This window comes from Onthophagus taurus, chromosome 1 (assembly GCF_036711975.1).
Source record: "Onthophagus taurus isolate NC chromosome 1, IU_Otau_3.0, whole genome shotgun sequence".
Lineage (NCBI taxonomy): Eukaryota > Metazoa > Arthropoda > Insecta > Coleoptera > Scarabaeidae > Onthophagus > Onthophagus taurus.
In genome coordinates, this window is record NC_091966.1 from 35,431,299 (window position 1) to 35,458,506 (window position 27,208).

The 27,208-nt window shown below is 31.7% G+C and overlaps 2 protein-coding genes across 4 annotated transcripts in view; one reads left to right on the plus strand and one right to left on the minus strand.

Annotated features, from left to right (window-relative positions):
- LOC111425780 (Sestrin) overlaps window positions 1-27,208 on the plus strand; it is a 151,705-nt gene that overhangs the window by 16,143 nt on the left and 108,354 nt on the right. The gene's annotated exons all lie outside the window — the stretch shown is intronic.
- LOC111425781 (uncharacterized) lies at window positions 1,973-15,544 on the minus strand. Of its 2 annotated transcripts, none has more exons than XM_023060024.2 (3): window positions 15,246-15,544; window positions 2,677-2,835; window positions 1,973-2,392 (listed from the first exon to the last, which is right to left on the minus strand). In XM_023060024.2, exons 2-3 carry the CDS (start codon window positions 2,787-2,789, stop codon window positions 2,209-2,211), a joined length of 297 nt encoding a protein of 98 aa, XP_022915792.1. In that variant the 5' UTR covers window positions 2,790-2,835; window positions 15,246-15,544; the 3' UTR covers window positions 1,973-2,208. The 2 variants fall into 2 exon arrangements, with proteins under 2 accessions (XP_022915792.1, XP_022915791.1); XM_023060023.2 differs by lacking the exon at window positions 15,246-15,544 and adding an exon at window positions 10,380-10,488.

The following is a 27,208-nucleotide window of genomic DNA, read 5'->3' on the forward strand; positions in this document are numbered from 1 at the left end:
ATTATGCAAATCATATCGTTCACAATTAAAGTAAATAGGATTTTACACAAAATTACTATTTGGTAGATCCTTACTTGACAGCAAGACCTCGTACTTGGTACTCTAAACAACAACATTAATAAAGACGTTGAGAAACCAATATTAATTTCTTTAGTACTAGTATCAATCATAAATCATTGCCCAGAAATAGAATATAAAACATTTAAATTTTCTCTTATTGAAAACATGGAGTACAAATCGGCTTTTACAGCCATCAAAACACTTCTTCCTAGTCATTCTCTTTTTTCCTTCAAGCTCTATTACCACATTTCATTCATTTCATCACGAAAATGGGGTGTTTGTTGACGTTGATATGTTACTATGAACAGCCGTTGATGTAGAAAGTAGAATAGGAATTGGAAATCTCTCAAACCAGAATGACAAGATCAAATTAACTCAAGGACAGAAGCCTTTTGATCATTTGAAATTTCTTGGATTGAGCTCTGCTAAAGTTTGAAGAAAATAATGAATTTTATCAAAAAATTATCTTCAGCGTGAAGCTCATTTTTGGCTTACTAACTTTGCGCTATGCGTTATGGGACAGTAACAAACCCACATGTGCTTCAAAAGATTTCATTACAACTACAAAAAGTGAAAGACAGACCGTGTGGTGTGGATTTCACGTCGGAGATGTGATTGGACCTTATTTTTCGTCGATGATAATTATTACCATGTTATAGTAAATAGAGTTCGCTATCATACCATTTTCGGTATTTTGAATTGCAAGGATAGTTAGTACTGAATGATGTAATAGATAGAATAGAGCAAATAAATATTGTACATAATTTAAAAAGTAGTTTCTTGTACGATTCTACGCAAAAAATTACTTCGGAAATGATTCTCGACAACAAAACCTTGCAGATCTGTGTTATTCCAAACGATTTTTATTTCGAATGATTATCGTTGTAATTTGATCAAACACTTATTTAGAAGAAATGTACTTAATATTAGCTATATCACGTTCATTACGGATTTATTATCGTTGGAAGTATTTTATGACCAAAGATGGTTTCCCCATGTCCACTATAATAACCCATTATTATTATATAATATAACTACGGTTATTAATAGTAAATCAATCGTAATAGGTCCTCATTAAAGTCGATTATTGCTTTATATATTTAGCAAAATATATATTGACCCAGAACTAATTCGAACTAAGTATTGTTTATATTTTTATTATTTTTTATACATATATTTTTTTCTTTTACGAAATTGAGCCATGTTTTTGTTTTAAATTGATACATTTTTAATTTAGCTTTTGAAATCTATTTATTCTTTAATTTGTTCTTTAATAATTACTCCTAATTAATAATCAATTTCAAAGCTATTAATTTCCGCATGTTAACCTCATATTTATTTTTTGGGAATAATAAGTATATTCAATTATTTTTTACAATATGTTTGCAAATAGTTCACAAAATATTTTGTTTGCTATTTTGAATCAAGCAATGTGCACGCTTTGCAAAATAACATAATAGTTCATTTTCTTATCAACAATTAAATTATTATTATAAATAAAGTAGTTGCTTTAGTTCCATCAATTTTTGATGATTTATTGAAAAACAATTCTTTTATACATCTTAAATTATATTTTTTTATTTATAATCTTTAAATCTTTCTTTTTAAATTTAAATATTTTCTTTCCATTATTTTTTTTATAATTTTTATTGGAAACAAAGAATTCTTATTGAAACATAAAACAAAGAAAGTAAAGTGGACCAGATAAAATCTATAAAAACGATTGTAACATTGATCGACACGTACAATTAACATGGAAAAACACAAGTAATCAGTGGTGTTCCGCAGCGTTGTAATAACGCACAATTTCATGGAGAAAGTAGGTTCGCTTTTCGCTGCATCACTGCATAAGTGAACCATAAACCTACATCTACATTATGAGAGTTGTGCAGATGAGAGTTTAGAAACGATACAATCTCAACATATATATTTTAAAAAACATTTTTATGTTTAACATTAATTTACAAAAATAATTATTACATTCACGATTTCTCCTTATTATAAAATAGGAACATTCACAACAATAAATTATAATTAAACCTATTTAAACACAAAACGTTTTTTTTTCAATTGTCAGGTAGCATCACAGATAAAAGTCACTGTATTTTTTAATTTATTGTAAGTAGAAAATAATAATGGGAGTATAAATTAATTAACTCCCATTATGTACCATGGAAGTAAAACTGTAACGGCTATACAAAATAAGGTCATACTCATTGTTGTTAAGGTATTATGCGCCGGTGTTAATTGTTTTTCTGGCCATTCGATTTCTTCCAATTCATGATCGTTCCTGTAGAATTCTCGTATTTCAACATCGTAACGGAATCTCACTCTAAAATAGAAATAGAAAAAAAATGTTTTAGTTTAGTCTCGAACACACAATAATAGATACAGGAGTGTAATCATTTTATTATCCGTATATGTTTAGAATCTGTCAGCAACACGTGTATACTTCGTTAAACGACGTGATGCATTATCTGCCAATATACATATATCAATCAAGTTCAAAACAACCTACTGTACACGTACTGAATATACCCAAAACCCAAAGTGTTTATCCAAACAAATATAATTTAACGTTAACCAATTAATTTTAAAATTTTACTAGTTTATTACCTAGCTTTATTTTCAGCTGGATCCCTTCTCCAATACATTGATCCAGATTCAGCTTGATCTAATATCCAATGTGGTTCAGGTGCAGTTATATTTTCCATGATTTCCATAACCATAATTATTTAATACTCTTGATAAGTTGAGATAAATCGATTTTTCACACTGTAATGAGATAAGACACAAATTAAACAAGAATCTTTTTTTGTAGAGATGTAATGAGTAATTCCTAAAAATAGGAATTCTAGGGAGACGTAATTGTTATATCCGACACTGATTAATTTTTGACTTTGATTGATTATTGCAGAAAAAAATAAAAACAATTTAATTGCTACGATGTCAGAAAATAATAAGTAATATAATAACTTTATAGGTTTTTGATGAAAAAAGGTTTGTTTGTTTATTATTTTTAGCTTTGGTGAAAATTCTTTAATTAGTCTTCAAGCAGATGGTACAAGAATGATTTTATTATCCAGTTTTGGCAACTAACATTTATTCCATTGCCAAATGTTAGAAATAGTTTTATTTACTTAATTTTTTCTAAAATAAGATCTTATTTATTGGATAATTATCGTTTTGCGCATCAAATATTGACTTCAAACATTTTATCTTTTTCATTTTTTAGAATAATAAATATCATTTTGACTAATATGTTTAAAATGTCCTTGCGCAACTAAACTTTGAACAAATTAAATTAATAACGCAGTTACATTTTATTGAATAAGTTTGGTAAATACTTATTATTTCAGAAAGTTAACAGAGAAGGAAAGCTATTTCTAGGTTTACTACTATCTTTTTGAACTATTAGTAAAGTTTGCCAAAAAAAAGTTTACTTTGTCTGATAGATCGAAAACTGCTTTATTTTTTATATCTTTTACTTCTATTTCGGAAACTCAAATAATACCAGAAATCATCGAAAGAAATCTTTGATAATTCGTTGAAATCGTTTAATACCGCAGGAATTGTTTGGATACACACTGGTCACCTTACAATTTTTGTAAATACTCTGAAAATCTTGAAGCATCTCAAGAAATTCTGTAAAATCTTTGGATGTATTTTATAATTATTAAAAATGCGTGAAGATCTTTAGGATATTCTTGGATATATCTTTAGGATATATCTTTAACAAATGCCAGGAATTCTTAGGCAGCCCTTGGAAACCTTCCAAATCTTCTAAAATACTTGAAAATCCTTAATATCAATAGGAAATGCTTGAGAATCTATTCAATACAATCTTAAAGGTATTGTTGACTTTAAGCTAAAAGTCGCTGATAATTCAGACGCAACCGTAATCTCTGAATCCATTGCGGTTTTGAAGCAATCTTTAAAAATTCTAAAAAATGTTCCAAAAATCCTTGAAAAAGTAGATGGATCTCAAGTAAATCGCAGAAACGCTTATTACATAAACGCTTACCTGAGGAAATCTTTAAACATTTGTGTAAATCTATTGGAAATCCTTAGAAAATCATCAAATATTTTAGAAATTCTTTAAATCAAACAGTGTCCATTTTTAATGCTTAAAATGTTATAATTTTTTTATAACCCCAAAACACTTAATTTTTTTGGGCTTTGATACTTTTTGATTTGTGCACCCGCAGCATAATGAGGTATCATAATGAGATAAAAGCAAATGTAATCAAGATTTATTGTGTCATAAATTATATAGTGTCGATTATAGCGTCTCGATTATAAGCGTCATCGGTGACTATCTCTCTCGCTCATCAAAGATAAACTTTTATTCGTCTCAATATACAATAGTTATTGGTATATTAAGATTACGAAGTTGTGTTTATGATATCGGCGCAGAAATCGTAGAGGTGCTGCAATTAAGACCTTCAACATATTTCATATCTAAAAGACTTTTAGTAGTAGGTTATCAATCGTATTCTTTTAAATATACTTCCTGAAAATTACGAAATCTTTTAAAAGTGTTAATTTTCATATCTCCAAGAACCTTCATTTGTAGTGAATTCGATTACTTTTTGATTTGTTCTCTTAGAATCATAATTTTTTAGATCATTTCGCAAATTTTTACGTCTTCTTTAACAGAATTTTCGATTTGGTTTCATGATGTCAAACCAAATTATTAAAAAATGATAAATTTTATAAGCTCAAAAGGATAATTTTTGAATATTAATTTTTTTTAAGAACATCAATCCAAGCATAGCATTGTTTCTTTTTTTTTAATAACTCTAATAAGTTTTCTCCCAGTCTTCTTTATTAATCTTGTAGAAAGTTGTGATTTTAAACTTTTCAAGGATTTTTAACTTTAGAAACCAAATAATAAAATTCTTGTTTTAGCCACTTGTGTATCATTTTAAGAATATCCTGTATAATGTGGCTTTTATAATGAAATTCATGATAGACATATTAGTTTGAGAAAACACTTTGGCAAGTTCAGAGATTTCTCGAAGCTTGACGAAGACCTCAAAATTCGTTGTTGTTGGATTTTGAACTCATCTTGCTTGAAATAAGCTTCTTAGCGTGACGAACAATTTTGGATCGTAACTTAATCTCTTCTCTGAACATTGTTTTATTCACGAACATATCACACAAGTTGCGATTGCTAACAATGACAAAAACTTTTATTTCATATTTGTCTGCGATATCTTGTTGGAACGACCTAGTTTGTTACTAAGTGTAATTTCTAGGAATTATTATCCCCTGGTACCGGAATCTAACTTTAAAGTACCGTATAACAGTTCGCTATGAAATATTTAGGTTGAAAAGTAATCATTTTCATTCATCATCAATTTAACTTTAAAATTACAGCTAAAACGTAGTTAGTTTGATACAAAAACTTATAAATTTTTCTTTTTCCACAAAAAGCCTATTTCCACTTAAAAGAAGTTGTAGAAGTCAATTTTTCCTTGTCGAGAAATACATGCTACAATAACATTATTCCTTAATTATGTAGTCTGTAAAGTATCGAAAACTAATTCTGTTTGCTGTATTTACAACACATAAAGTCGTCTTTTTAAATTTTTCTTAAAATTTATTGAAAGTGTTGTAAAATGTTTATGTTTATGAAACTACAGCTTGAACTGTAGCGTCAATAGTGATTCATATTTTGTTTCCTTTTTGATTACATTGTGATGTTATATTGACGAACGTCAATGCTTTCTTGTTTGGGAGGGATCTAATTGCAGTCAGAAACGCTGACTGCAACCATTTCTTTTTCTATTACTAATCCCCATGGTTAGTAAACTAGTTATATTTTTATTGTTGTGATGAATAACCGTTGTAAAGTTGCTAATATAACAATATATACTTTATTGTCACTTGCTGATATAAGTTACTTGTGTTTAGTATAACTTCTCAGTTTTTATTGGTTAAACAGTTTTTCGATAAATATGAATTATCACAGTTCCAGGCTTACTTAAAACTTCTTTGTTGTTTTAATAATACTATGTAAATCTTGTTCAAACTGAATAATTGTTTACTATTAAAAAACTAATGACAGAAAGTTGAGTATAGGCCACTCCAGATAATGTTATCTTGAATTTTTCACAAACCGTTTCGTATTGCTGAAGATTACACCTCTTTTTGATCCAGTACGATCGAGAAAGGTTTCGTTCTATTATATTGCATTACAAAAGTTTACATATCAGTTAGAAACAAAACCTTCAGATTATTTCTTTACTTTTAACTTATTAAATATTGTATCACTCTTTTTGTGTAACCTTTGCCCAAGTTGATAAACAACTATTTGTTATCGCAAAATTTTCCGATCGCGTTTGTTTTGTATATTTTCCAAGAAGGAGATATTTATACTTCTAACAATATTTAAAGTGGCGTGATCATTAAGATATATGCGCTATAGGACATATTCCATATTAATATTTCTTATTGATAGGATTACCATGTGGCTGAAACAAAGAACAAAATTCTGCAAAACTCCAAATCTTTTATGTTGCTCTGTAAAAATGAGTCACAAGAGTTGAGATCAGAAAAGTATAGCGGTCAATTTTGATTCCAATGGCCTTTTGGCTCTACAAACTTGCTCCTTTCTGCACGAACCACAAATTTTCGACATGTGGGTTCCCTTGGATAATATGGATCAGTTACTAAAATGTTGTTGTTTCTAACACATTATCTTGCAAGTGCCATTCCTTCAATGAATATATTACCAATTATTCCACGACTTAATATGCATACCCAATAGTTACCAGTTTGGGGTTGAGAAGTAATTCTCGATAGCAAAATACAGATTTTCAATTCCCTAAACGTGTAAGCCACAGTTGATGCTGATGACCTGATAATCACAATCCGAGGTAAATATGATACAATCATAACTCAACTAATGCAGAAAACCCTACACTAACCAGTACTTGGTGTAGAAGCAATGGGTTCAGCATCAATCCAAATAAAATCGAAATATTCCCTTTCACTCGGAGAGGAAAGCTACAAATAAAAGCACTCTCCATTAAAAGCAGAACTATTAACCTCAAAACAGAAGTTAACTACCTAGGGGTAATACTAGACAGTAAACTAACCTGGAACTCACACTTAGATAAGGTGAGGAAAAAGGCCGTCATGGCAAACCAGATCTGCCGCAGGCTCCTAGGAAGGAACTAGGGTCTCAAACCACGAATGGCTCATTGGGCCTACGTAGCAATAATCAGACCCATGGTCGCCTACGCCTCATTGGTTTGGTGGCCAAATACAAAACATAAGACAACACAACAACAGCTGGCATAAATCCAGCGGTTAACATGTTATAACATAACGGCTGATCCTGTCCGACGACTGCTTTGGACTACTTTGGACTGCTGCCCTACTCGGTCTCACACCGCTCCATTTCTATATACAAAAATGAGGTAGCTTCAAGTGCCTTATCACTGAAAATAGTTTCTTCGCTCAAGTTGATGCAGGGCAACCTCAGAGAATACCTCTAAATCCTCAAGGACCCATGTCTAAATCACCTAATTGAAATTAAAACGGACCTTATACCGACAGAATACAATTTCAACCAGCCGTATAAGGTCATATTTAGAAGCAGGGATGATTGGGCGAAGGGAGGGCCTGAACTAAAAAGAGGAGCCCTAGCCTGGTACACCTATGCTTCAAAGACAGTTAGATCCGAAGTAGGTATGGGCATCAGTGGACCAAACAGTCACATTAAACTGCCACTCAGTTCGGACATAATAATTTTCCAAACAGAAGTTCTTGTTATAAACTTCTGCTCCTCTTTGAACCTACAGAAGGAACAGAAAGGTGCATCCATAAACATTTTCACAGACAGTTAGGCCGCCTTAAAAGCAATTCAGGCCTACACGTGTAACTCCGCACTGATTAGAGAATGTACCAGCAACCTGAGAGAATTCGCTAGGGGCAATGATGTTACTTTATGGCGTGTTCCAGGTCACAGCAACATTGAGGGCAATGAGGAGGCGGACAAGCTGGCCAAAGAGGCAGCAACCACGCCTTTCATTGGACCCCAACCTGGCTGTGGACTACAAAAAAGCCACCTAAAACAAATAATCAACAATTGGGAGGTCTCAAAGGTAGCCTTACGCTGGAAATAACTGCCAGGTCACAGGCAAGCGAAGAGTATGATAACTCCGTCACAAAACAAAACCAGAGTGGTTTATGCCTCAGCAAAGGGGATCTAAGGACTCTCTCAGGTTACCTGATCAGCCATGCGCCCCTAAAATACCACCTCATCCACATTGGACAAGCTGAGGATCAAACTTGTCGACTTTGCAACGACGAGTCAGAAACAGCTGAACATATACTGTGCTATAAAAAGTCTCACCTACCGCCATAAAGGTTAAAGACCTCAGGGCAATACTAAGGTTCATTAAGGACCTACATTTACTCTAAACCTTTGGAGGGCTAAAGTTACAATAGATCTTATAGGTCGCGGTAGCGAGAGGGGCCGCTCCCCTCAGCCCGACAGTAATAATAATAATAATAAGCCACAGTTGTGAGATTTTCTTTACGAAACACAAACACTGTCCAGTGACAATGACTCTTAATAGGGATGAGTTTGAATTTTGTAAGGAAAGAGCGTCAAATCTTGAACATCAATTTGTCCCAGTTGATTCCAACATATTGTAAAGCTCGTCTGATCGATGTTTTTGGTTCTTTGTTGTCTTTGGTCTCATACGACCAACATTGTCATCACAAACACTATCAATTACAATTCTCGCTCGCAAATTTCATTTGAATAGTAATCGGGTTATTATTGCTCGAATAGTATCAAAATTTATCAAGTTTTTATTTCAAATAGCCGAATAGTTATTAGCCCGTATTTGAAAGTACATCATTTTAAGTTAAAATTCATAATTCATTTTTTAAAAACGATATTCAATTCCGGTTTTATAGAAGCATAAACAATGAAAATATAAATTTTATGAATATTTATCAAAGCGGGTTGAATATCAATAAGTTTATGCTGCTCTATTTCTCGATCCACCACGAGAATATGTATGCGAGTAATGCGTTCATTTTTTCATATGATTATGTTTATGTTAATTGTACTTCTTATTATTTCTCACCAACAATTATGTTGTCGACTCATACACAACGTGAAGAAATTGAAAATTACTTTCAAACCCATTTCAATTAATTTCACTTATTTTTTTATAACAAAAATTATGATTGTACAACACTAGTATAACGATTTTAGAAAAATCAAAATGACATTGAAACTTATTTAATTACCAAAAAGTTATTAAATATTCGCGCCTTCCTGTTAAAAGATTTATTAAAACATTTCAAAGGTAATTAACACACCTAAAATATCTAAAATACATAAAGCACTCAATCCATACGTAACATTTAACGTTTTAAATAAACCTCCATTATTTACTTGTTAAATTAGAACTTTGTTTTCCTTTTTATACGCCGTAACGTTTTTATGTACATTTTTCTAGATTTAATCTATCTAATCGAAATCGTTTAAATGAATTGAAATGTTTAAAAAGAAAATAAATCGTTGAAATCAATTTGCCGAATTCCTTCGCGCTTTTATTCCCCAAGATTTACGGCCACTTTCGCACGTTTATAGAAGTTTTAATTTAACGGCAGTTCTTGAAGTAGTTAAGCCGTTTGATTAGCGACGTGGTGTTTTCTAAACTATGGCCACGTCCACCATCCACCAAGCACGGTGGATTTACGGGATCGTTTCCAAAAAGTTACGCTTTCGCGAACAAGAATAATAAATACTAAAAGTTAGTTAAACGATACAGCTGTTTTGTTCACTTTTCGATTTGCATTCGTTCTGTTTGATCGTTTTGATTAGTCAATCTAATTAAGTAGGGGGTTATTTATTGTTTTCTTTACAAGTTATCTGTGTTATAACCTTTTTTAAGTTTATAATCCACATTGGTTGTTACTTGTACGTGTTTATGTTAATTAATTTATAAGATCTAGATAAATTTCAAGGTTAATTTTAAAAAGAAAGGAAATTAACAAAGAGTTTTAGAAATCAATGTTATTAAGTGTTAAATAGGAATAAATTGAACTGTGGACGTTGTACGAAAACGGAATTGAACCTTTTTTGGCTTTAAACCTAACGGTATAATAAAATTGTATTAGTGACCTCATTCAATCTAACCAAAACACAGCAGTTTTACAGTAAACAATTATAGCCATTCTAGTAATTAATTTTCTTTGTGGTTATTTATCCGTTATTATTTATTAATATTGGAATGTATTTTTATGATTTTCATGTTATCTTGCATAATTATCAACGAACGTACCTTCTACGAATACTTATTTTTGTTCAATGAATCGTAAAGTCTTGATTGTAACTTGAGAATCAAAAATAGGTAGAAGCACAAGTCTAAAGTTCTAGCAGTCGACTAACGCTGTATATGTTTAAGCGTAGGTTCGCGGTTAATAGCAAAACGAACGGACATGCGCTATTTGACAAAACCACACGTTTCTCCTTTTATATTATCTTTATTTGATTAATTTTGTTGATTTTATATTTATGGATAAAAATTAAACAATTTTGATAAAAATAGAAACTTCGTTATTACTAAGATATTTTTGTGAACTCTGAAGAAAAAATCTTGAGGAAAAGAGCAAAGGTTTGTTTTGACAAGCAGTGATAATTAAAAAATCACATTGTGTTCTTGCGTTTTTAACAGGCGATTAATGTTTTAATTTAAAACTAAATGATTCTATTTTGGGATAAGATACAAAAATAATTTGATGTGCTATAAAAATTTCTTAAAAAAAATCTTAACAAAATTGGATATTTTTATCGGTTGTCGTTAAAGGTTAATGGTTTTCTTCAGTTAACTTTTATAATTCGTGAAAAATCGATTTCTTGCAAAAATTCTCTGGAATTTTCTAAATCGTAAAGTCCAATTTTTTTAATGAAAAATCCCGTTTTTGAAAATCTCATTTAGTTCACCAGATAAAATTTTTTTTAAAGGTCGCCGTAGTTTTTATAGCTTGTTAAAGTTTTAATGGTTTTCCTTAATTAACTTTAAAAATTTGTGGAAAAACGATTGCTTGGAAAACGTTCCGAAAAATTTGCTAATTATAAAGGAAAATGTTTAATGAAACTTATTTATTTAAAGGTCGTTGAGAGGTTTATTGATTGTTAAAATCGTTTAATGGTTCAAACAAGGAAGTAGTTATATTTATTATTTTTTCGATATTTATTTTGCAATATCCAACAATACGGATCATGAAAGTGAGAAAGGCATGTTTCCTAAAAATGTTTGCACTTCATAGAGAAAAATGTCAAGTTCTAAAAATTTCAAAATATCCACTTGCATAAATATATAAAGAAGATTTCGCTTTGTCAAATGATGCTGAATATCTACATATTGAAGAAGAACTGCTTCCAAATAATGCTTGGGCCAGTATCTCAGAAGCAGAGGACAACGTTGAATGCATAGAGGAACAAGACGAGGACGCTGTTGTCTTGGTTTATTTTGAATCGGCCATATTTTATTCATTTACTCACATATTTTTCCATATTTTTCAAGTATGTATATAGATATCGATTTGCTGACTGAGACCTTTATCAACTTTTGCCATCATTTCCATTCCAGATCTAAAATCCCAAATAACGCCCACCTTTTAGAATATCTATTTTGAAACACAAGAAATTTTCTTTGACTTAGGTTGGTAATTCTTCTTCGACTCTAATGACCTTCAACTATTATAGAGGCATTGGACAAAAGCATGAACATAATAAGTTGAAACTCATTCAAAATGTGGAGAGTTTAAATAAAACCCCAACATGCATTTTCTACCATTTCATTGAATAATCCAAAACTTCTCGAATATCATGATAGTTAATATATCGTGGCAATCAAATAACTGCAGTAAATATTTATTGTAAAACAATATATATCAAAAGGATTACATCAACATTATTTTAGACAATTTTTGCACAAATCAAAACAAATTTTCGCAATTTTGCCAAAGCCAACAATACAATCTATATTAAATAAGGAATGGAAGGCTAAGTTCGTAGAGAATAAAGTAAAAACAGGAATCTATTGCGAATAAGGAACGTTGACATGTTTTTAGACAGTTTGAATATTTATGCAAACAAAATATGAAACTTAAATGAAACTTGTGATTTTATTGTTGTCGAATCCATGATATTAATATGAATGCATATACAGATTATTAATCAATTTAATTGAGTTTGAGGACTTGTAGTTTCAAAAAATAGTTAGCCTATAAAACAATTTAGATTTCTTTGAGATCTGTACAATTCGTAAATAAGGAAGAAATTTAAGATCTTTGCCTTAGCACGTCACATCGCGGCATTAAAGAATGATTATGAAGCCCTTTTAATTACTTTTATATAATTGAATTTCTTTTGTGGACCAATTCTCTGACACAGAGTACACACTGATATTGCCAACGCAATGAAATTATTTCTAAATGTACTTAATCATTTGAAACAAGAACGTCTTTTGATAAACAATAAGGAAGAAACTCAGTTATTGACAACTAACCAATTGACAACTGATGATTTGTATTACGTTACTTTAGGTCAGAATCACATAATGAGAAATAACATCGAATAACATTTTGTATAGAATGTGAAAATGTCATCTTCAACACTTCATATCTCGGGAATTTATATACCAACATTTACCACCTCCTGGGAATGGGGCGTTTTATGCCTACTTTTGTGGCTATGAAAGTTTATTGGTAAGCATGGGTTCAGTCAAGTACATTTTTTTAACACATTTTTATTTAGTGGTTCCAGTCCAAATTCAAGTTCATGAGTTGTGTTTACCGCTAGAGAAAGGAAGGTTGCGGTATGTGCTTCAGTAGTTTCATCTATATTAGCAAGCGTGGGCTTACACCATCTAATTTCAGCAAATAATGACTAGAGGATTTATATTTAACAAAGTGATTTACCCATCTAACTGACGTTAAGGTACTTTTTCTATCATTTCTATTACCGTTGCAGGTGGTATCGAAACTATTCATTCTGGCTGTTTACCTTTAAACAAAATCATGGATGGAATAGCTTACTTCAAGCTTATGTGATTATATACTATCCCAGAGTATTCCCAGAAACTCTGAAGTAATGCACCTTCTTGTCGTCATTGTGGCTGTAATAATGATTATAATCTGTTCCTAAATCACTTGGCTTTTTTTATGTGAGTTTAGAATCATGCAACGTCAACTAGCTTTTCAATATCAGACATTTGAAGGTTATTCTATCCATCTTTTGGTTTACAGGAGACGTTTGTTTGGATGTCATTGCATAAATTGTCATAATCTATTTTTAAGATGACAATGCTTACATTGGTAGAATGTCTTCTACAAATATTTCAATTTGGATTTTTTCAATTCATGGCAAAGCTTCGATTTCTATGCAGTTAATAACAGTGTAATTTTGCCAGTATTGTAGTGAAGTTAGTTCACTTTCTAAATTATCTAGCAACTTGTTGAAAGTTCTTCTGATGTAATGTGTCTTAATATAGTTATATCACCTTCGTTTAAATCCTGAGTTACAAATCTTTTCAACTTTAGATAGAATATAGGTACCTTTTAAGTAATCTTCTTCTTTTAGACCTGTAGAATTTAGTGATTTAAACAAACAATGAAAAACCACCATGAAGTCAATGGCAGTTAATTTCATGTGGATAAAAAGTTCTTGAAGACACTTTATTTCCAAAACTTATTTCAACCATCTTCACTAGGTCTGGATACAATTTCGTTGCTTCATGATTGGCTGAAACAGACTCTGTTATCAAGTTCACGTTGTGAAAGTTATCGAACAAGTCTTTATTTGCAACAAATGGTTGTAATTTAGCATTTGATGAAAAGTATTCTTTTCCTAAACTTATCTTATAGGCTTTTAGCGTTACCTTTAATGATATTAATCCTTACAATTGCGCTCTCAAAATTTTCTATAGATCCTTTTTTAATATCCAATAAATTTGTATTTGTATTGTTGTATTTTGAATCTTGTCATATTGGTTACCACAATATACCAAAATCTTTCGCATTCAGTCTAGATAAACTTCCAACCCTATAAAAGAATAGACAACGTAGCACAAACAAAGAAGGCAAACAAAACAACATAATAATAACATCCTTCTCTTGATTGTAATATACGAAGAACATCCGCTACTGAGTTAAGGGAAGGCTCTTTTGAGACATCTGATGCAGGACATAAATTAATAAGTTTGAATCAAATTATGTTGCACTTTGGAGATGTTATCTATGATGTACTATAATACTATAGTTTCAAAAAAATATAAATCTGATCACTTAATTCAAATTTATTCCCTTGGTGGTAACACAGTTAACGCGAAAGTGTTCGATTTTAAAACACGCGTAAACAGTTTTCCAGGAAAAACTACAAAGGTGTACTGTATACCTGTTTGCTCGAACAGGAAATTTTAAATTACCCTCCGGCGGTTTTATCCACAGCTATATTATTCTACCTTGTCAGTCGACGTCTCAGTTTAGTTTATTTACCCTGCCGATATTTACGCCGCGTTTCCCCTTTATTTATACCGGGGGGTATTTCTGGAATTCGATTCTGTGTGGTGCGGTTTGATAAAAAGCGCACGTAAATCCGGCAAGGTATATTTTTAGATCACAGAATAAAAAAAAATAGAAAGAAAAGCGAGGTTTTTGTTGTATTTCGAGGTAAAAAACTTAATTTAATGGCGAATTTTTGTTACGGTGACTTCGAACGTTTTACATTTTAAATTGGACAATTTAGCTCAATTTTAACGAGTTACCATTCTGCAAGTCACAATCGAAACTATTAAAGAAACGCCGCTGATAACTAATATAGAGGCCAATAAGTCAAAAGATCGAAGTTGACTGTAATTTAATCATTAATTTTTATATTTAAATTTTTTGTTTTACGAAAAATTTATGTTATATGTATTGTGTTAAAATCGATTGATTTTATTTATGAAATATTATTGATATAAAATAATATTAAACGACCATAAGTTATCCTATGAGTGGATATTGTTCTTTTAAGTGGTCTAATTGAATATTTATGTATAAAATATCGAAATAAATATTATTAGTAGCAAATCAATTGATAAAAAATCGATAAAAAAATTCCATATAAGCAATTTCTACGAAAAAAGGTATTAACTACTTACATTTTATTGTTTTCATTAAAAAAAGTAATTGCATTCCATTAAATAACACTTAAGTTCAATGAAAACTAACTTTGATACAACTCTATTTACTGTTATTATCCCTTCCTTGCGATAAGATAATTTGCCGTCATTCAGTTATAAAGATGAAACATTCCATCTGGCGTAGATTTTGCGATATTTTACCAGTTTATATTACGATGAAGGTCAATAACTACGACAAAAACACTTAAATGATTCTCGAATGTCAATGTTTTAAGTTATGTCGCTATGTGTGCGCACCTTACATCAGTGCGATACTGAAACGTCAGCGCATTTTCGTTCGCGTTTTATTTTGGCGATAGTACAGCTTGGGCGAGTTCTAGAGAGAACAAAAAATAGAATAAATAAGATAAATACGTATGTTAATTTAATTAGAATTCTTTTTCTTGAAATATCACATGATTTTAAATAGATTTTTTTATCTTGAAAAACGAAAACATATTTTTTTCTAGTACTTTTTACTCTCTATCAATAATCAATTACGGTGTCGAGAAAATATCGAGTTTTCAAACAATGTATTTTCAGAAAATCATAAACTAACTGTCTAAAAGTAAAGCAAACATTCAGGAATTCCTGAAAGGTAAATATTTTGTGGTGGTAATTCAAATCGATCTTTTAATCTTTGTGGATGAAATGATATTACTGACATATTGATACGTTACCGTGTGTTTAATTTGATTTACTATAGAGGATCATTGAAAACTAGATAACAACACTTAAATTATAATATAGCAAACATAATCTGATTTATATTTGTTTGAGAGATAATTGATTTAAACTTTTTTAGTTTGATATATGAACAAGTCTAAAAGTATTTCTTCGACGTCAAAGCAATTGATCTGACTTGGGAGGTGATTTAGATGCTGTATAAAGCATTCCTATTTCGACTATACTAAAATCACCATTAATCACAAAGAATCCTAATGTTATGCCAAAAAATAATGATGTCATATTTATAAGAAAATTTTTAGACGTACAAATCTTCAAAAAATGTGTTTATGAAACCATGGTTGCCTTCCAATGAAGAAATCACACTACACTACATGCCACTCAAGCATATGGTTGAAGTTAGATTCATATAATCTGCATTTTTTTACGAATCTTAATCTGATTCGTAAAATCATAGTTGACCAGATAAGTACCAGGAAGCTTACTGACACTAGTAGATTTGAGCTAGGTGGGTGAAACACCCTGAAACACCTTGAAAATATTATTAAATTTCCAAAAAACATAACCGATTACAATGAATACATGGAAAGAAACAGCTTGATTAATGTACAGGGTGTTATAGAAATCAAGGAAATGGCGACTAGAACATTTTTATTGTATGAACCCTTATATTTCATATAAAATTGATATTTCATATAAGCTCAATTAACACTTAAAAAAATTCTCCACAATCAAATAATAGCAAATTTCACTTCTAGAAAGTCAAAATCTTGTCTTTTTGACCTATTCAAAAATTATTAGCAAAACAAACTAAAAAAAGATAAATAATAAGTTTATGTTTTGCATATTAGGAAATAGCTTCAAGACAAACAATACGTTTCTGTAACCATAATGAATAAGTTTATACTAAAGTGTTAAACAAAATCAAAGTGCTTCATAAAAATTTACCAGGTATGTTAAGACAGAACACTTAGCTGATAAGAAAACAACAAATATTTGTTTTTTTATGGTTGAGTCAATGTTTATTCCAATTAGTTGTTAGCAATTTCAATGCTAAAAAATACTTCAACAATAATTTACAACAAACCGTAATCATTTATTAAGTGAACTTACTTGTTCAACTAAAACGTTGAACAAAACAACCAATCAACAAAATCTAATAAATGTTACTAGGCTTTCACGGCTTTTTTTGTGCGTGAAACACAAAATAATTATTAACAATTAAAGAACTAATTACTATTTGTTATGTACGGTGTGGAGTGGAAGAATTCTTCATCGAGTGCAATAATATCTTCTAGGTTCGGTTGAGTTACGTACCATTTTTTCTATTAATGTTGTCTTAGTGGTAATAAATTTCTATAGTCTTTTTGGCCATCCTCTGATAATACTAGCTGTTCCTGACAAGTATTTTTATTTTATCAAAATCTATTTTTTGGAAACGTTCTGTATGGCAATGCTTTGCGTTTACCGATCGGTATTTCCCATTCTGAAAATTTTTTTGTGTTACTTTATACGACATTTGTAGCTTAGTCCAGCTTGTCCTACATGGTTCTTGTTACACTTACGCGACAGTCTAAATTCCTATCTCTTTTAGTAGAGGAAGTTCGTCCTTAGTTATTGGCTATATGTTACGTAGTTTGCTGACTCTTGTTTCGTCACACCTGCATCAAAGAGAATGAAAAAACCAACACTCACCATATTTGCTCTCTATTACTTCTTCTTGTTATTCATATCCGTTGGATATCTCTTATCATACAACCATTGCTTAGGAGTACGTCCTTTAGATTTTTTTTCTTCGTTCTTCAAACTCAAACTCACACACACATATTCTTCTGGGACTTTGGAAAAGACTGGGCATTTTGGACAACACTTGTGCGGGTGCATTTTCTGCCGGTACATTTGGTGTTTGAGATGAGTAGGTATTGGTTCTGGGCATTATCTACCAATAAGTATTTAGATACATGTAATAGTAAAGAGATTCATAGGCTTTAAATGTTTTTATAACACCTTAATCCATATTGCTAGGTTGCAATAAACTTGTATTTGGAGTACGTCTTCTATTAACTTCTTTAATATCTCAGGAAATGCAGATGCAGCGACTTTAACGATACTTGCTGTTTTTCCTCTCTTGCTGTGTAAAAAGATTTTATCTTTTGCATTATCATCAGCTTGTTATTTTAGTTTTTCAAAAAGCTGCTTGGTTTGATTGCATATGGTATTCTGGTTTACTGAACAATTCTTGGGCTTTGCTCGGTTTTCACGTCAGGTTTACTTAAATTGTGGTATTACTATATTAATTAACAGCGCAGTTTCATTTATAATAACGCTTAATGATAATGATGCAATCTTTAGATCGCTCATCATTTAGGTCAAGAAAAACTGAGAAGAATAACCTTCGTCTTCGTCGAGGAGACGATTCTAACGTGGAATGGATTCTTTATAGTACTGGTATAACTAAGTAAAGAGAAAAAAATGTTATTAAGATCTGCATTTCACATTGTTTCAATTTTCATTGGCTTAACTAATTTGAAATAGCTCTACAAGGAGTTTTTCATGGTAGATTATCTTTGATTCTCTACGCATTCCTCATCTGCTTTGTCATTTCAATAAATTCGTCACTTTGATGCGTGTTATGTATTTTTTTTATGGTTTGAATTGAAATATAATTTAATTTTTATTTTGAGGCTTAACTAATTCAGATTTCATTATTTTTATTTCCCACATATATGAAGTATTTAAAGAGAAAGTATGGTAATCGTGCAAAATTCCACATCCACACTTTCATGGAGTTTAATGTACCTTTATGATAAGGTATATAAACGCGTAAATAGCTACGATGACGAAAATTAAACTAAAATCGTAGATTTGTAACAAATTTTGTATTAAATCCGTATACCGGAAGTATCACTCAAATCACGTTTATTGAGATGTAGATTAATATGGTAAATAGTGTTGTAGAACCATCGGTAATACATCAATCACTCATTCTTTGTCAAGCACAAAGTTCTTCGAATGTTACGATCTTTCGAAATATTGGATCATTTCTTATAAATAACAGCTTTGTTTTAAGCAACTTGAATCTTTGACGTTTTTACGGTTAAATTCGTGGCGGGATATTTTCATCTCTAATTCGATTGACCACGTCATTCAAAAACAAAGCTATTCCTTGGAATCAAAATTAAAATTAATCTGACCCAATTGCAAACTCAATTATATTTGCTGTGCCTGAGCAAGCTTCAATGCTTTGTATCATCAGAGGGCGTTATTACATGCTTTATTTCAATTAACGTAAAGTAAATCACACAAATTTCTGAAAATGAAACTAAATAAATAATAATCATAATAATTACACAAAATAAATATTGTTTTAAGTTTAATGCTTTACTTTTATTAAAATGATTAACTCATTTTAAAATGAAATAATTTAATTCATTTCGAATAAACCTCGTTAATTATAAATTTATTAAATTCCAACGTAGTTCCACTTAACTGAATAACTCTTTAACCAATTAAGTATATTTATTCAAAAAGTACTTTCTTCAAATTATCACATTATGCAAAAGTTTTAACTTTATGTACTGTGTTAACTTTGCGAAAAAACGACGAGTATCGTTCTACTGCACATGAACTAAAAACTAATGAGGCGTGTGCTCTTGGTTCTGCTCTGATAACTTTTCATTAAAACCCAAGTTTAAGTGTAAAAATTTCCTCTCTTCACTGAAAATGGATCGAATCTTAAGAAACAAGGAGACTGTAAACAGTTAAAAAATTGTATATTAAACGGTCAAGGTTTAAGATTTTAATGAAATCGCTGATGTAGACGTTTATTTTTAAAACATTTTAATAACGAAGCCCCATCTGTACGAGGATAGCTTTATCTATTCGCAAAACCTAAGTTTAGAATGCGTACATAATAACGTTGGTATGAAAATAACAACATTTCCATACAGATGGCGTTAACGAAACCTTTGTCGGTTTATTTTCCATTTTTAAAGCAAACATTTCTATCCTACGATTATTTCGCAACGATGCAAATTCTCAATTTACATAATTTATATAGCGATTAATAATCGTACACGTGCATTTTTTACATAGCAATTTGACGAGCTGCTGTTCATGTATTAATTGGGAAAGCGCAATCGACCGCTAGAGTGAACATAAAAATAGCTGGTTGTTTGTGCAATTCCAGCCATTTTTTCTCCTTTTTTTTCTGTACAACCCGGACAACATAGTATTTAAATGACGATTCGGCGATTTTTTTTTCAACTAGTTTGGTTACGTTTGCCGACTCGGCAACGACTGATCCAGCGTGTTCTCGCATACATATTCATGCGTTTCGTATGTAAACACATCTTGTTGACACTGTGTTTAGAGCACCAGCTGCGATTATACTGTAAAATTCTCGATGGATACGTGATTTGCATTTGTGTAATGTGTAATATGAACGAGTAGGTTGAGGGGTAAATAGACCTTGTTTTATATTGCATATTGGGATCATCAAACTTTTTTCAACTATCATAAAATTCTCTACTTTATATACCTACATTACAATTTTTTTTTTGAAATTTTTGGTTACATTTTTCATATTATCAAGTAGTGCTGGACAGTAAGTAATCGTGAAAGAAAACCACGACATTAATATTAACTTTAACGAGAGCTTTGCATGCTTGAAACTTGAAAATAACGTATACACACATTTGCCGTTTTAAAAAACTCTTTGACTTCGTATCAATTACAAAAACTCGTTATATGGAAACTTGAGCTATAATGCTTAACGAAAGTTAACGGAGGAGGGAATGTTGTTTCTACAACGTTGACCACCATAACCCATTACGGAATGGTGTATTATTACATATAAGTATATTTATTTTTTAATTATATTTTTGTTGTTTCGGATGTAAAGTTTCAAAACGTTCTGAAAATACGTACGAACGGCACGTACTTACACGATTCTTTTCGTTTTACTTTTTCGTTGTTGCGTAGGGGCAGCGGTGAGAGTAGCAACAGCAGCATTAATAGGAATGTGTGCGCTCGCACAAAGAGATTAATTATAGTCGACCGTTGTTTTCGCGGAGAAGGCTCTTAACGTCTAACCTCGAGATAATTTACGCACTCTGCCATTTCCTATTTTTAAGGCGCGTCAACTCCACAGCGGCTTCGACGTCTAATATATTGCAAACGAAATTATAAGTTTTAGTTGGAACGAGTTCTTCAAGGATTTCAAATCACATGGAAACAATCTCTATAGTCTACAGGCTGTCCTAGATAATCGCAGTGTAATAGAAAAACTTGGCAATAATTACAAAAATAATCTTGGTTTAATTAGGCAAACTTATTTAATCTATAACTAATTCAAATTTAGCTTTAAATAATTTTTTTTGAGTACAAAGTTCAATGCCTAAAAGTGATGGAGATATTCATCCATAATGATTTCAAATCTAACAGTGACCATCTTCTCGTAAATTTTGTGGTTGCAATCCTAAGAATTCTTCTTTGATGGAAAAGTTTTTCTTAGTTCCTGGCCACAGATATCAATTAGTTCAGTTTGGATATAATCTGAAGTATACTTTACATTACGGGAGTAGAATTAAAAGTAATATTGCAACACACGATCACGTACTTGCGTTATGCACGGATTATATAAGTGATAGTTCTATGTCTGCTATTTTTGTGTTGACGATAGAAACCCAAAAATTTAAGCTTTTATTTATTTATTTATTTATTTATTGACGCATAATATAATATAAGTATATCCATAATATAACAAAAGAAAATGTGTATACATATTAAAAAAAAAAACAAATAAACAATAAGAAAAAAGAAAAAAAAATGTGCGCCAAATGGAGATACCTCAGAACAGTGAAGAACACTGATCTGTTCATCCGGCACCCCATAAAAAAAAATCTATCAACTAACTAAACTAACTAACTACTAACTAATGGTAAAAATAATAAACTTAAAAAAAAAAGAAAAGAAACGAAAGGGCCACGAATCAACTATTACAGTGCAAGCATTACGAAAAACCAGCAATCATAACATAGTGTGTATGGAGTCTCGGAGAAAAAAAAAACAACTGCGCGACCTAGTCATTTATTCCAGGTCAGAAAGAGCCCTTTGATTTTCTTCTTGAAGGAGATACCACCAAGGTGCTGGAATTCAGGAGGAACAGAATTATAATAGGAAACAATGGTGTAAGAAAACGACCTCTTAAACAGTTCAAGCCTGTGACGCGGTATTGCCAGGTAATCTTTTTTACGTATATTAACGTTGTGAACGTCAGTTCGGAAACGAATTCTTTCATACAAGTACTGTGGTACCCTCTTATTCAGCACATGGTGGTAGAAAACAAGGGCATGCAACCTACGACGTGCAGCCATACGCAGCCAACCGATATCCTCATAAACATGAGATATTCGATCGCGATTTCTCAAACCAGAAATGAATCTAATACAAGAGTTTTGTAGCTTCTGGATACGGTATTTGTCACGACCCTTGAGACAAGGTCCGTAAACGACATCACAATAATTAAGATTAGACAAAACAAGTGTTTCACAGAGCAATATTTTTATTCGTTCATTAAGTAGGAAACGGTGTTCATAAAGAGATTTAAGAGCACAGTACGACCACCGCATCATCGAACTAACATGCTGCGTAAAACGAAGTTCGGAATCCAGTATGACACCCAAATTTTTTGCTTCAATTGAAATATTCAATGGACTATTTTTAACAAAAATCTGTATATTATTTTTTATTCTATTCCTGCACGCTTTACTCCCGAACAATAATAACTTACTCTTATCGGGGTTAATAACTAAATTATGCCTTTCTGAAAGGCTAACTAGTGCATCCAGGTCCTGGTTAATATGTCTTTGCGCAACAGCAAGATCTTTTTCATTAAAAGAGGAATAAATCTGAGTGTCGTCAGCATAAGCATGATACTTACAATGACGGAGACAGTCGTATAACCGGCATGTATACACCATATACAAAATGGGACCCAACACAGAGCCCTGAGGTACACCGGATACGACTTCAGTGGGTCTAGATCTGTTTCCATGTATCATGACACTTTGTGACCTACCCGCCAGATAGTCAGCGAACAACGATATCGCACCACACCCAAGGCCTATGTAGTGCAAAATACTCAACAACAATGAATGATTAATAGTATCAAAGGCCTTGGAGTAGTCCAACATAACAAGCGCCGACATCTTCCCCTGATCAACCGCAGACAACAAGTCGTCAGTGATATTCAAAAGCGCCCCACAGCAGCCATGATGAGGTCTAAACCCAGATTGGAATTCAGGCAAAATATTACACGCATTCAGATAATGTCTAAGTTGTTTTGCTAAAATTTTTTCAAATGCCTTCGAAAGCACCGGCAAAATACTAATCGGTCTTAGATCCGACACCGCATTAGGATTACTTACTTTAGCGATGGGTAAAATGATCGACTCTTTCCAGCAAGATGGAAAAACATGTTCAGTTATACAAAAATTAAAAATGTGTCTGATGATATGTATGATCAAGGGAGAACATATGTTTATCATAGATATAGAAAGCTGGTCAGCTCCCTGAGCATTGGAAGAAATAGCGCTTAAGGCATCTCCTACCTCCTCCTCCGTCACCGCAGTAAACTCAAACACATCCACAGGCAACCCGTCACTTTGTACTGAACAAAAATAGTTGTTAATTTCATCAGCATCAGAAAGTGAAAAAGGAATCTCTCTATTTTTGTTATAATGGACACCGCATTTCTTTAAACTTGACCATAATTGCTTTTTATTTCTACTCCTTGCCGAGAACTCCACATAAGCTCTTTTCTCTCTTTTTATTGCACCTGTAGTATAATTCCGCAACATTTTGTAATAGTCCCAGTCATGTAAACTGTTTGTGTGTTTAAATTTATGAAGTGCTTTGTCCCTTAAATCCATCAAAAGTTTCACATTATCTGTTAGCCAAGGTGGTTTTTTTCTTGTAAACGTGTGCGTTACAATAGGCGCATGTCGATCAAATAAATTTACAATATTATTATTTAGAAAATTCAGCTTGGCATCAATATCATTGAAATCAAAGATGGAATGCCATTGAATTTCTTTTAAGTCGGACATAAACAATTCACTATCAATGTTTCTAAAACTACGGAAAGTTCTTACGACGGAAGGAGGGAAGAAATTTGTCAAAGCAATTGTACAAAAAACGAGATGATGATCAGAAATGTCATGAACCGCCACCGCACCAGAAGCCACAACAGGAGCACCGTCATCCGCAATCACAAAATCAATTAGCGTACTAGTACGAAGGTTAATTCTAGTGGGCTCATCAATATATTGCTTTAAACTAAATACTTCCAGCAGTGCACAAAAATTACAATAAGCAGCACTTGCAGAGTTAAGTGCATCTATGTTAAAGTCCCCCAAGCAAAATATCGCGTCACTAGATGGCATAATCAAAGAAAGTGCGTTTTCAAACCTATCCAAAAAACCACTAACATTGTTATGAGGTCTGTAAACAACTCCAACTGTAATATTTTTTTTTATTTTTGATGTGTATATTAAACCACACCTGCTCAATGTCATCTGCCATATCCTCAAATATGATTGTGTACTTGTAATTATTTTTAACATAAAACCCCACACCACCACATCTTGTTCGTTTAGGAACGTGATAAAAAGTGTAACCTCCAATAGCTAAAAAATCAACATCGACATGCTGATCCAGCCATGTCTCCGAAACTCCAACCACATCATAACCATGTAAAAGAATTAAATGCTTAAATATATCGAAATGCGAAAAAATTGACCTAACATTTAAATGTGCAATTGTAAAATTCATTGAAAATTATAATAATTATATAAAATAATAGTAATCGATAAGAAAAAAAACAAGAATCAAATGCCAATCTCGCTTATTGCAGATACGCATTAAATACAGAATTAAACATATATACACACATATATATACATATATATAAATACATATGCATATGCATATACTAACGCGACGACTGCCGAGATTTTGAGATATTTTTGAGATATTATCAACCTCGCATCCCTAACTCCTAAATTGATCAAAGCAAAAATAAATAGATATATATATAAATAAATAGTATTAAAACATTTAATGCAGCCTGTTGAAAATAATCCTACCACCAGTACAAGTTTGTTGTCAAGAACCAATTACAACCTGTTCAAATGCTGCATCCTGGAGTTGATCTGTTAATATTTGGATTGGAATTTTTAGAAGGTCCATATTTTCTGCCAAAAATACTAAATGGTGAAACTTACAGCAACTTTTACAAGACCTCTTTGCCAGGTTTTTTTAGAGGACATTCCTTTACAATAACAAAGGACCAACGTGTTTCGACGCTATGGAGACCTGTACAGGGTGGGCCAAATTAGACACTTTTAAAGGGAAACTCCTTTTTCTATAAAAGATAGAGGAAAATGATTTCAGTGTCTGTGGTTCGATTTTTATAAGAAACTTAATGGCGAAAACCGCATATCGATATCGCTTACGGTTTTAGAGATACAGGTGTTTTTCAAAAAAGCGCATTTTTGAAAAGTCGTCATAACTTTTTTCTTATTAACAAATCTTCCTTTCTGTGAAAACATTTCCAAAGCAACTTTCTAAGTAGAATTCGATAGAATAAGTTAGTGTTCCCTCAAAGCAATATTTTAGTGGTTATTGACATAAAAATGATTTTTTTAAATGAAAAATATGAAAAATGAGACATGATAGTATGTTTTATACAATCTGGTTAGAATACAGAGACTGCAGGAAATTTATATCATGAACGATATCCAGAGAGGCGGCAACCTTTTAATGATATTTTTAGAAGATTGTGATATAATCTACAAACTAGCGGCGAAAAGAAAAGATCAAAATCTTATATACCGAATGAAGACGGGGAATTAGAAGAAGTAGTAGTTTTAGGGTCAATGGAAAATAATCCACAGATATCAACGCGGCAATTGAGTGTAATCACAGGAATTCCAAGAACCAAAGCTAAGCGGATTTAAAAAAAATTCAGATTCAAGCCATACAGAACTAGCAAAGTCCATTACCTCAGACCAGGAGATCTTGAAGGGCGCATGAATTTTTGCCAATGGCTCTTGGGAAAATGTGACGAAACACGGAATTTTTATTTAAATTGTATTTGGACAGATGTTCAAATCTGTTGTCTGTTAGATAACAGATGTTATCTATAAAGAAGCCACAGTTGTGAACGCTTTTGCAACACTTAGGCCCATTGAGCTTATCAACTCGGCAAAAAGGGCGAAAAAAAGATGTCGACTGTGTATAACACAAACCATTTTGGGGACATTTTGAACATTTTCTATAGAATAGGGGTTTACTTTTGTTGTTATTTGTTGCCATATTAATTTAATCTTCTTTTTGTTTATGAGCTTATGTTTTAATTTATTGTAACCAACTATCTTGATACTACTTATAAATATAATATTTCAAAGAAGACTTGAATGAAATATCAAGTGTGCTATATTTTTGGAAAGGAAATTTTATGCTCTCGTCGAATTAGCAAAAATATATAGGATGTTCCATTTAAAAAGATCATTTTTATTGACATAACTGCTAAAATATTGCTGTGAGGGAAAGCTAACTTATTCCATCGAATTCTACCTAAAAAGTTGCTTTGGAAATGTTTTCACAGAAAGGAAGATTTATCAATAAGAAAAAAAGTTATGACCACTTTTCGAAAATGCACTTTTTTGAAAAACACCTGTATCTCTGAAACCGTAAGAGATATCGATATACGGTTTTCGCCATTAGTTTCTTATAAAAATCGAACCTCAGGCACTGATATCATTTTTCCTGTATCTCTTATAGAAATAGGAGTTTCCCCTTAAAAGTGCCCAATTTGGCGCACCCTGTACATGCTTCTGGGATTTTAGTTTTTTCATTTTTAATCTTATATTTAATTATACTAGAATAATCCCAGTGTGAAATTTATGAAAAACTCAACTTCACAATTTTTAATGCAAAAATTGACCCTGACGGTACTGTGAGCTTCTTTTTTTAACATCTTGAATGGAAATTTATCTTTTGAAACTCGACTTATGCCGAAGTGACCCAACACTTCCACTTGAGCGAGCGGCCTCAATTAAAACTCTCGGCTGATTGTGTTTTGTATTTGGAACAGATCCAGTCTGAACAACTTTTTCAATAAGATTTCTGACATATCTAAGAGATACGACAGTTCGTTGAATACCTTAATTTTCATTTAAATAACTTTG

What these genes read in the sequence shown, in the direction of transcription:
- LOC111425781 (XM_023060024.2), bottom strand. Translation starts at nt 2,789, where the DNA reads ATGGTTATGGAAATCATGGAAAATATAACTGCACCTGAACCACATTGG. An exon ending in CCAGCTGAAAATAAAGCTAG is followed by an intron (nt 2,393 to 2,676) that starts GTAATAAACTAG and finishes TTTCTATTTTAG; the next exon opens with AGTGAGATTCCGTTACGATG.